The sequence below is a fragment of the Rhinolophus sinicus genome, chromosome 7 (assembly GCF_057876585.1).
Source record: "Rhinolophus sinicus isolate RSI-liver-muscle chromosome 7, RSI-T2T, whole genome shotgun sequence".
NCBI lineage: Eukaryota > Metazoa > Chordata > Mammalia > Chiroptera > Rhinolophidae > Rhinolophus > Rhinolophus sinicus.
The window spans coordinates 36,791,193-36,803,055 of record NC_142507.1 but is presented as its reverse complement, the minus strand read 5'-3'; the positions used below and the strand labels follow the sequence as shown (position 1 = coordinate 36,803,055).

The following is an 11,863-nucleotide window of genomic DNA, read 5'->3' as shown; positions in this document are numbered from 1 at the left end:
TGAATGAAAAAAAATGAAAAAGAGAAAATCAAATTAAAAGCAAAACAAGTTCCATCTCTTTCTTTACTATAAAAACAAGTATAATTTGGGAAAAGATGTCCCAGTAATATGGCTAACAAATATTGTGTACTTCCAAGTATTCAGCTAAGAGTTTTACATGCATTTAGTTCTCATTTAGTTTTCATTTAGTTCTCATAACCCTACGAAGAAGAGTAGTATTGTTCTCATTTTTTAATATATGAGGAAACAGATTTGGAGAGTTTACGTAACTTGCCTAAAGTCCCCCAAGTGGAAGATGGGATTGAAATCCAGGTATTTCTGACTCCAGAGACTGCACTTGCATTCGCTTCGCTATACTGTCTCCCAAAGCAGAAAAAAAATGTATTTCATTTTAATATATCTTTTGCCTGTAATACATTGAATAATAAGACCTCAATTTTTTAAATATTTGGAAATAGAAAGGGAAAATTGCATTCTTTTCAACCAAAGTTCAGTTTAAAATCCAAGGTAGTAATAAGCAAAACTCAAGGCCCATTTTTATAGGATGCTTTATGAAAGGAAGTAAGATTAAATGCAGGGAGACTTGGTTCTTCTTTATTTTTTATCTATCCATAGACATAATACCTTACTATAAAATGGAGATGAACTTAAACTGGAATACCAATCTTAGCTTTTAACATGTATATTCTTCAAAATGCTGTTACAGGGACATGAATTAGTTTTTGTTTAAACGTTTCTATTAACAGTTTAATGTCGCTGCCCTACTTTAAAAACAACAAACAACACATTTGTTCTGAAAATGAAAGGCATCACTAATTCTTATTCTGACATAAGGGGTCCTTCCTAATTGGTCCCCCAGCCTCATCTACCACACTCTGACCTTCCCAACCTATAACTCAGCCCCTCTGTTCAGTGAACACACTGTACCTTTCAGGGCAGTGTCCTTGGGAATGATATTCCCTTTGCCTGCAACACCCTTTCTCCCAAGAAAATTGCTTATTCATAACAACTTAGGTCTGAGGTCTCTCAGATTCACTCCCCTCCACAGAGTTACGCTGTAACACTTATCACTGTATTAAATAATACATTATTTACATGTCTGCTCCCTGCTCCTCCTCATTGTTGCCCAGCACATATAGGAGCTCAATAATTATCTGTTATGATAAACATCTAGTGTTGACTTGTTGCAAATGGACAACTTTCAAAAGCCTAGGATGCAGGTGTACATCTAAGATTAAAATAACATAAAACTTTCTATAACGTATCTTGAAAAAAATAACTATCCTAAGAATATTTGGTATTATTTACACTTTGGATAAGCTTCTGACCAAAAACTGTTAGTCAGTATGACCTTTTCCTAGCTTTCTGGAACTCTGGAATTGCATAGAATCACATGCTCAACAAAAAAGTTGTCTGATCCAGCTTTCTACCCACCCCAGGAATCCATTCTATCATATCTCTGATAGGATCTACTAGAATACCTACTAATGTCAGGAATACCTACTCCTGCTTCTCAAGCCAGCTATTTTTAGATGGTCCTGAGAGAAAACATTTTTGTTAAAAAAAATTAGGAAAAAAACCTATCAGAATTTAATGATTATCTCAAGGATTTGAACCCCTCTTTCTAACAGAACTTTGTATATACTTCCAGTGCTGCCTGGATCATACTGTTATAAAACATGACACTACGATGCAGGGTCTCCTGCCTCACCCACCATTCCTTGTGCAATTCCTTTCCAAACCGCTCTTCTTTCTGTCACCACCTAATAGAGTATTTCCATGAGCCACCTTCTCTACATAAACTCCACTTTAAGAACGTCAACCACTCTTCCAACTTTAGCTATATAAATTCTGCATTTTAAATGTCATTATACAACTTATTTTATGACTTAAAAACTTTTTTATATGACTTTTATATCACCTTTTATATGACTATATTTTGGGGGGAAAAACCCATTCAGGTCTATTGGGAAAATTGTGGCCAGCCAAATATGTATAAAAAGCTTTCCAGTGGAAGATTCTTTTGTGCATTTAGTTTGAAACTTTTTCTAAAAGATAGTTAAATGGATCTTTTACTGTATTTCCATGATTCTTCAAAAGTAGTAATACAACAAAATTTTTCAGATCAGATCTTAATGAAGAATTCTTATTTTCCTATATACTTTTGGAAATTTAAAGAAATAGAAAAGAAGATATTACCTGGTTGGCACAAAATCTTGTAGCCAAAAATAGGATATCAGTGTTGATAATATTATGGATAAAGAGGTTGCAAATCCTTTTAAAATATTATCCGCATACTTTATAACAGCAGCTATTACAAGGCCTCCAAGTGCCTGCAGAAATTTAAAAGGTTATTTTAAAAAACAAACATATATAAAAATACTTTTCAAAACAATGTTATTACTCAATGAAGCTTTAAGCTTTTGTCCTATGAATTTAATCCCACTATAGTACCGTATTTTGCCATGTATAATGTGCACTTTTTGCTCAAATTTGTGAGGGAAAAATAAGGATGTGCATTATACATGGGGAGTACTAATTCTATATCTATATAAATGTTTTTAATTCTTTTATTTATGCTTATGAGTTAAAAGCGTAACTCTAGAAATCAATAACAATATCCTTACGCAAAATAATACCCTGGAATATGATACTCGGTTTTGTTGAACTTATGGTGAACTTGCAACGACAAAGCATTCTTGGCCTTCTATGATGCATAAATATCATAAATTTGTTACCAGTACATAAAATTTCTTGTACCTTGTGTCTGTTCTTGTGTTTTGTAATTATTTTTTACATAAAATTTCTTGTACCATAATATGTTTAAAAATAAATGCTAAAATTCCTTTATAATACAAAAAACAACTACCTAAGTATAAACAAATAACAATTTGAATTAAAAAATTAAAATGAAAGATTTTTTTTCCCTGAAAGTTTGGGCCAAAAACGTGGGTGCACATTATACACAGGAGCACATTATACACGGCAAAATACGGTAAACGATTTTTATTAAACATCTCACAAACAGTAGCCTTCTAGGTTTTGTTCAATGGCTCTCTTACTTCAAAAGGTATCTCATAAAGTAACTACCAGTGTAAGTTGCAGTTCATTATAATGGAGTTTGACAATGTTACGAATAAAACATCTATCCTCATTTTATTAAACATGACTTGTTCAGACAAATGTGGGAGGATTGGTCACACTGATTAGTGAAATATTTTTACTTTTGATTAAAAATAAACTGTACCTTGAAAGTTATTTTACTAGCATCTCAATATTCCTAACTTCACTTTTTTCCTCTATTTTCTCCCCATTCTAATCCAACTTTTATCAGCTTACTTTTCCTAAAGCACAGTTTTAGTGGTTCTCTTTAAGAGTGTAGAAAGAACTTTCTACCAAATACCTCTCAAATTCCCACTGTGGTTATTTAAATAATGAGGTATTACTATACCTCATAGTTTTGTTTTCTGCCAAACCCTACTTACCAGCTCCCAAATCTGGGTTACCCACCTTAACAACCTTCACTGCACCTCTTCAAATGACAGAAGCTTTATTAGAGAAAGTCATAAATCATGCTAATTGAGCTTACTACAAATTGATGTTTGAGTTCAAATACTTCTTCCCAATGTTCTTATCCATCTATTTACTCCCTGTTGAATCCCTCATACCACCTGTACCAAACCTTTTTTATTTTACTCAAGTCATCAGCCACGTCTTAAGGGAACTGGGCTTCCATCTTTGTTAGTATGAAAGCCATTATAAACTCTTTCTACTTCAAATTTTCTCTGAATTTTCACTTATCCTTGTCTCCTTTTCTCTTATTTAAAGATAGAAGTATTCTTCCTGCTTTCAAAACACAACTATCCTTTGCCACCTTCACCCACCTTCCATAAAAAACCTTGCCCTTTACAGCCTCAAATACCTCTACAGAAAACTTTGTTTAAGGCAGTGACTTGTATCTCCATCTCTATACCCTCCAGAGTATTCAGTAATTATTTTTTTGTTAATGAAATTACTCAACCCTTGAACTATTTCAAATAATAAACTGAGCTAATTTGGCAGGAATATTCCAATATGTAACTACAATATGAAGCTATAAACTGTTACAGATTTAACTACTTAGATCTGCTTCTTCAGCCTTAATGGGCTGACCTATACAATGATAACAATTATAGAAAATTCAAAGTTATACTTGCCCTCAGCTTCAACTCTTTTACTCTTAAACTTGCATTTTCATTCAGTTAAATTTAAATACCACAGAGTTAATTCATGCCCCCCTTCCAAAGTAAGTTTTCATTATGGCAGTAAGACCAGTTCTACTTTTAAGTCTCCTGAATAAACTATATATAATGATAGCACTAACAGGAGGGACCTTTTTTCCCCTCCCATCAGTAGCTACTTTGATTAAAGTTTGTTAGCATTAAATATAAAACTTTAAATGCTTTACCTGAAGAACAACAACTATCCATGTCAGTCGGTTATATCCCTGAAAAAATCCATTCTTTGATACCAATTCTCCATCATAAATGTACACACCCATTAATCCAAATATACTCCCAAAGGAACCTAAAAAAGGGCAGGGGGAATGTTTATGTCATATGTTATTCAGTTTCTCTGGAGAGGTATTTGTCCTTTGACATTTCAAATAATTTTATACTTTTCTGATAAAATGTTACTACTTTTAAATTTTTCTATTTGGCTATTTATATAAACTTAACAAACGTATACTTAGCACTATATTGTGACTGTAACACAAAGACATGAGATCATAAAAAAGAACAGGGCCGGCCCGGTGGCTCAGGTGCTTAGAGCTCCTGCTCCTAACTCCGAAGGCTGCCGGTTCGATTCCCACATGGGCCAGTGGCTCTCAAGCACAAGGCTGCCAGTTCAATTCCTCGAGTCCCGCAAGGGATGGTGGGCTGCGCCCGTGCAACTAGCAACGGCAACTGAACCTGGAGCTGAGCTGCGCCCTCCACAACTAAGACTGAAAGGACAACAACTTGACTTGGAAGAAAGTTCTGGAAGTACACACTGTTCCCCACTAAAGTCCTGTTCCCCTTCCCCAATTAAAAAGAAAAAGAAAGAAAATGTACACCTCATTTAAAAAAAAAAGAACAGAGATTACTAATCTTGAAACATTAAAAAAATATAATGCATAAATTACATACCTGTTTTCCTTATTAAAAAGTTTTGAAAGTACAGTAAGTAATATACAAAAAAATCAGAGCTATGAAATAGTCATTCATAGGCAACATCAGAATCTCTCATTACTGAAGTCTCAGTTCGAGAAAGTCAGCTCAGTGGGAACAGAAACTGTCTTACTCACTGCTGAATCCCTTACCTCTATCACAGAGCGTATCATATGACTACTGGATTTAAGAGATTCCAGGAGCAATCCTAAACTGGGAATAAAGTTATGGATGACTACAGGGGCCACCTCTTACGAAAAATCTCTGGTAAGCAACATATGCATTCAAAGAGGTCAAGGTGAAGCATTTTTTTTTTATAAAGCTATAACTAATTGAAGTATTCCACAATGGAAAGGAACTGAAACGGATGTGAAATGTTCTTTCCAAAATTTTATTTATGCCAACTCTATTGTTTTAGTATATCTAATTTCCAACATGAAAACAATACGGGCATAATACAAAGTTACAAAAACAGATACTTTCAAAGGCATTATTTTTTTTGTTATAAAGATAACACTCAAGAAAATGTATACAGTACAGAAGACCGCACACATGTCAGTATGTACAGATCTACAGCACTCTATCAGCTGCATAATATTCCACTGTATGAATATGAAATATGTCTGTAACACCATATTGCACAAATTGTTCTAAGGGCTTTACGTATGCTAATGAACAACAACCCTATCAAGTAGATACTTTTCTTGTCCATTTTGTAGATGAAGAAAGGGGCCCACAGAGAGGTTAAATTAACTTGCCCGAGCATATGCTGCTGCTAAGTGATGGACTCAGGATTTGAATCCAGGCAGTGTGGCTCTGGAGACCATGATCTTAATCACCACACTATTTAACCACACTGATAATTTATATAACCAGTCTTCCAAATGTTTTCTATTTTTCACAATTGTAATCAATGCTGACATGAATAACCTGGACATCTATCTTGGTGCTCTTGTGCAAGCATATCTGTAGGATAAGTTGTTATCCAGACATGGAATTTTACATCAGTCTTTATTTATTTAAAATTTTGCTAAACACTCTCAAGTTGAGATCCAGTAAGATTATACCAATCTATACTCCTAAGAACCACAGGTAATAACAATTCCTATTTCTATACTCTCTAACATTGGATCTTATCACTTTGATAATCTTTGATAATTTGATGTTTGAAAAAATGCTATACATTGTTTTAATTTATGTTTTTATAATTTCAAGTTATCTATAACTTATTTATGTATCTTTTTCAAAACTTTGAGTCATATTATCATTATCAGATTGTGCTACAAGGTCAAATCAAAGAATAAGAAATCCATGTAGTACCATAGAATCAGCAATTCTGACCTGTCTTTAATTTTTACCTTATAATTCAATAAAATTTGGGGCCACTCACACAAACCTTGAATATTTCTTTCTTTTCTGATATTTGCAAATTTATGTAAATAGCTAACATCAGTGCTTACTATATGCAAGGCATTTTATTCGAAACACTTTACATGTATTATGTCATTTAATCCTCATAGCAACATATGAAGTAATATAATTAATTTTATAGGTGAGGAAATATGTAAGTTATTTGCAACATCTTCCAGGAAAAACATGGCAACCAAAAATAAAGTTATTAAGGCTCCAAATGATAAGGACAGAAACAGGCTACAAACCTTTATGGAACAGACCTAAAATTCCATGTTCTTGAATAAAAGGTATTCAGTTAAAACAAAATTTTTAAAAGGCCCAAATTTTGTCAGATACTTGGATCAACAGCAGATCTGATGAAAGGACATTTATTTAAAGATACAGAGAAATCTTTAAATATAACAATATAATCACTTTTAAAATAATAATATAAAATATTTAAAACTTACCAAGTTGAATGTTTCTTATCCACACTGACTGTTTGGTTTCTTTTAAGATTTTCTCAAAGTAAACTCCAGCAAAGCCACTTGAAAAACATGCTGTGAGAACTGCCATGAGGCCTACAAATTGGGAACCAGCCGAAAGTTCCTTAGAATCAAGCTCTTGGGAATCTGAAGGCCACTGAACAAAAAGAAAAACAAAACTGAAGTTGAATTCCTATACTACTTTGCAAAGTGCATATTTACAGCACACTCTTAGACTTATGGATAAAAATACAACCAATACCATTCTTGGAGATTGCAGAGGACAGCTTTTGAAAGACAACCTTAGAATCTCCCCCCTCCCCCCCAGTGATATCACAGTTAGAACTCAGAATTTCAAAAAAAGTAAAAAATACCCTAAAAAAGAGAAAGACAATGAGTAAATGTACAGATGCACAAAACAGCCTCTGTAAGCACCTCAGCTGTAGAAATTCAGAGTGTGAAGTATGGAGGAGCAAAAAGGAGTCTGGAACAATCGGTGCATCATGGAAAGTCCTATGCTATCATGCTAACCATCCTGGGCTTTAACCTGCACATGAGTGTTCTTGAAACCAGTTACTTGCCTATCATCTTCATGCTTTTTTTTGAAAAATTTATGTTCCACTGAACTATTAATTACTTGATATTTTAATTTAAAATACCTCATTAAAAAAAAAAAGTAATACCTACTTTAGCTTATCCTAAGCAATATGTATAAAAATATGGGTTTGATATGCCAGTTATATTTTTATAATACCAATTTAAAATAAATATTACAAATACTTATTGGAAAACAAAAATAATGAAACAATAAAAAAAGAAAAAATATTTATTCAAGATATATATACTATACTCTGGGGAAAGAGATGAGGGGCCGGCCTCTCAACGGCAGGAAATTGACATGATTGGATCTGTTTTTACATAGATCACAATAGTGACTCCTGGAGGCTTTGTTTGGGGGAATGGGTAAGACTGAAGTAAAAATCAAAGAATAAGAAATGAAAAACAGAAACTCATAGACACAGACAATAGTTTAGTGGTTGCCAGAGGGTAAGGGGGATGGGGGGTGGGGGGTGGGAGATGAGGGTAAGGGGTATCGAATATATGGTGATGGAAGGAGAACTGACTCTGGGTGATGAACACACAATGGGATTTATAGATGATGTAGTACAGAATTGTGCACCTGAAATCTATGTAATTTTGCTAACAATTGTCACCCCAATAAATTTAATAAAATAAAATTAAAAAAAAAAAAAAAAAGAAATGAGGAGGCAAAAGATCGTGAGAAACAAAGAAAGTGTGAACTGGGGAAGTGGTAGTAGAGAAAAGACAGAATCAAATAGTATTAGAAAGCAAAATCAGTAAGGGCTTAGTAATTGAGTTGATGTACAGGCAGAAAGAAGAGACTAGGACAATTCTCAGGATGAGTAAAAACGACTGCAAAAAATAGAAACAAGAACAGGTTTAGTGGGTAAAAGGTAAAGTTTAATTCTGGATATGCTTAATTTATAAGGCCTATTGAACAACCAAGCAAAGATGTACAACAGGCTTTTACAGATACAAATCTGAAACTACAGGTGATAACCAGAGCTGCTGACACAATCCAAGGAGCCATCAGCATAAAGCGTTAACGAAAACCTCCAGAAGGGATGAAATCTCCAAAAATCAAGATATAATTTAAGAGAAATAACAAGCCTACCAGCAACCCATTATCTAAAGGGAGTATGAAGGAAGAAGATCCCAAGAAGGAAACCAATAAGGAATCATTAGAAAGATTAAGAAGAACCAGGCAAGATCGGTATCAGGGAAGCTGATAGATAATAAGAAGGGAATGGTTAATAATCTCAAATGCTCCAGATAGCTAGCAAAAACCAGCTTTTGGTTTACATGCAGTGTCATATTTCCCCAGTTAGACTGTTCATTTCTTTATAACAGATCACTTGATTTTTATATATTTCTTTGTATCAGTTACAGTCCAATGTATCATCTTGCTCAAACGAAGCCCTCAAAAAGTGAGTCAGTTGTGAGAAAAAGCATGTTTAAATAAATAATAGGGCCATATTCTCCATGCACAATAAATAAGGTTTTGAAACTGATAAAAATGAAAGGTATACTTATCTTTAATAGTTACCTGTACAAAAGCAACTCCTGTCATCAAAATGACTAGGGAGAGCCACTGGTACACACCTAATTTTTTACTAAGCATAGACACAGAAAATAGTGCCGTCGTAAGAATTTTCAACTGATATGTGACCTGAAAAAGAAAACAGCTAATATTATTAAGTTCGTTGATTTGTTTCTTAAAAAGACGACTAGAAATGTATTTTAAGTACCTGATAAGTAGCTGCATCTAGATTTGACAATGCCACATAGAGCAAATTATTCTGAAGAGTATATATCCCTGATGGAATAGCAAGTTTAAGCGTTTCCATAGGTTTATTAAGAATTTCATCATGTAGTATTCGATTCAGTGCTCTTAGACTACATTCTAGAAAAAACATGAAATGGGCAAAATCAGTAATTAAGTAAATCTGAATACGTTACATACCCTCTCTCAAGGCCTCAGTTTTCTCACCTGTGAAAAAAAGGAAATTGTGCTACATGTTAAGATACTTTAGGTCTAAAATACAACTTTAATGATGCTAATTTTTCAAATGCTAAATATTATAAGGTAGCATATTAAGAAGAGCAATATCTTTATATGCTTTCATCGGGATATGCAATCAAACTTATTATACACATGTACATGTATTTACACACATATGCAATGTATTTATAACCAAAAGCTCAGTGTTAACTTGTCAATCAAGTATTCTTAAGTCATAGCAACATTACAAAAATTTGTATTTTGTGCATTCAATTTTATCATCATCCATTCATACCAATTAATAATTCTGAAGACTTTAATTATAAATAGAAGGTAAACCACTTAAGGAGTGAGTTTGGCTGCAAACAACATAAAACCCAACCGACCCTGGCTCAACCCCATAGGGATATGTCTCAAATATCAAGAGTCCAGGTACCGGTTGGCTGGATGGCTCAGCTGATTAGAGCGCAAGCTTGGAACAACAGGTTGCTGGTTGGGATGGTGGGCTGTGCCCCCTGCAACTAAGATTGAAAACAGCGACTGGACTTGGAGCTGAGCTGCACCCTGCACAACTAGACTGAAGGACAATGACTTGGAGCTGATGGGCCCTGGAGAAACACACAGTCCCCCAATAAAATTTATTTAAAAAAAAAAAGAGTCCAGGTCCAAAGCAGCGCAGCAGCTCAGTTAAGCCTGCATGTGTTCGTTCTCTCTCTCTCTCTCTCTTTTATACACACACACACACACACACACACACACACACACACACACACATACACTTTTCATCTCTTGTCTACATGATTATTGCACCACGGTCACCAAATGACTGCTGCACGGCTGGTTCTTGTCTTAGGCAGCAAGCAAGAAAGAAACTGGCCTAGCGGCATCTGCTTTGCCATCATGGCACAGGACCGTGTTGCACAGCTACCCCTTGCTGCCAGGGAGTTGGGAAATTGAGTCTTTTCTTTCATATCCTCCATATTAGAGACAAGAAAGGGAGAGAGGGGTTGGAAATGGACTTCGAGCTAGTGAACCTACAGTTACTGTCATAAAAAATGTCAAAGAACTTAAAGAGACACATAACCCCTAAAGAAACAAGATATTTTCGGGAACCCTACCACTTTATCAACAATGACATTTTAAAGATGATTTTTCTCTCCCAACATAAAACTTCGATTATGAAAACTTTCTAAAACAGAAATATTTTTAAAGAATGTTACCTGCTATTCATCACTTCCTTACTCTAAATAGTAAAAAATTATGTAACTAAAAAAAAATTACCAAGTTTTCTGTTTTAGCAGAAGAAACTCTAAAATATTAATAGCTCATTTAAAAATTTTGTAATTAAATTTTTAAATAACAAATGCACATAATTTTCTTACCAGCACTTTAGGGAAGGTTTTGTTCTACATTCCTGCCAATGCCTGGTATTGCTACTTTTTCGTTGCCAAGCTGAGGTGAAACTGAGTCTCGTGGTATTAATTTGATTTCTCTGATTGCTAGTGAGATTGAGCATCTTTTTATATATTTATTGGCCATTGAGGTTTCCTCTTCTGTGAATGTGCCTATTGATATCTTTTGTCCTCTTTTCTGTTGAGTTGCTTGTCTTTTTCTTGAGCTGTAGTTCACTGTAAACTCTGGATATGAATTTTTGGTGGTTACATGTGATGTAAGTATCTTCTCTCAATGTGTGGCTTGTCTTTTCACTTGGTTTAATACACAAATTTTTTCATTTTAATGTACCCAAAGTATCTATTTTTTTCCTTCATGGTTTATTTATATTTTTTGTATGTTGTTTGAAATCATTCACAGCACCAAAGTCACAAATTTTTCTTTTCTTTTTACGTTTTTATTTTTCATTTCCATTCTTTTAATGTTTACTCTTAAATTTAACATGAATACTTAATAAAGTTCAGAGTCAATCAAAATATCCATCCTCATCACTGCCATCTTGTCTGGAATCCCTCAAGTTTTGTTTTTTAAACGTCAATCTTTAATCCACCTAGAATTTATTTTTGTGCATGGTTCGAATTTCTATTTGTGCTTTGGTTCATTGAAAGTTGCTTTTATCGCATCTCTCTACAATGCCAACTACTCATGTCAAGGATATGTTTGGCTCCACAATGCTTAATGAGTGAATACTTCCATTCATCTAGACTTTAGCAGAAAACATTACTTTCTCAGCTTTCCTATTACATTTTCATGTTGTTGTT

At 34.1% G+C, this 11,863-nt stretch overlaps 1 protein-coding gene across 4 annotated transcripts in view; it reads right to left on the bottom strand.

Moving 5' to 3' along the window:
- The window catches only part of SLC35A3 (solute carrier family 35 member A3), a 36,969-nt gene that overhangs the window by 8,170 nt on the left and 16,936 nt on the right, over positions 1-11,863 (bottom strand). For 3 of the 4 annotated variants that reach the window (XM_019747031.3, XM_074319055.2, XM_088799460.1), the window contains exons 3-7: positions 9,397-9,551; positions 9,195-9,317; positions 7,052-7,223; positions 4,448-4,566; positions 2,200-2,333 (exon numbers count right to left, since the gene is read on the bottom strand). In XM_019747031.3, coding sequence (XP_019602590.1) covers positions 2,200-2,333; positions 4,448-4,566; positions 7,052-7,223; positions 9,195-9,317; positions 9,397-9,551 — 703 coding nt within the window. Of the gene's footprint in view, positions 1-2; positions 357-2,199; positions 2,334-4,447; positions 4,567-7,051; positions 7,224-9,194; positions 9,318-9,396; positions 9,552-11,863 lie in introns of those variants that run through there. The other variant, XM_019747027.3, reaches the window with a different exon arrangement.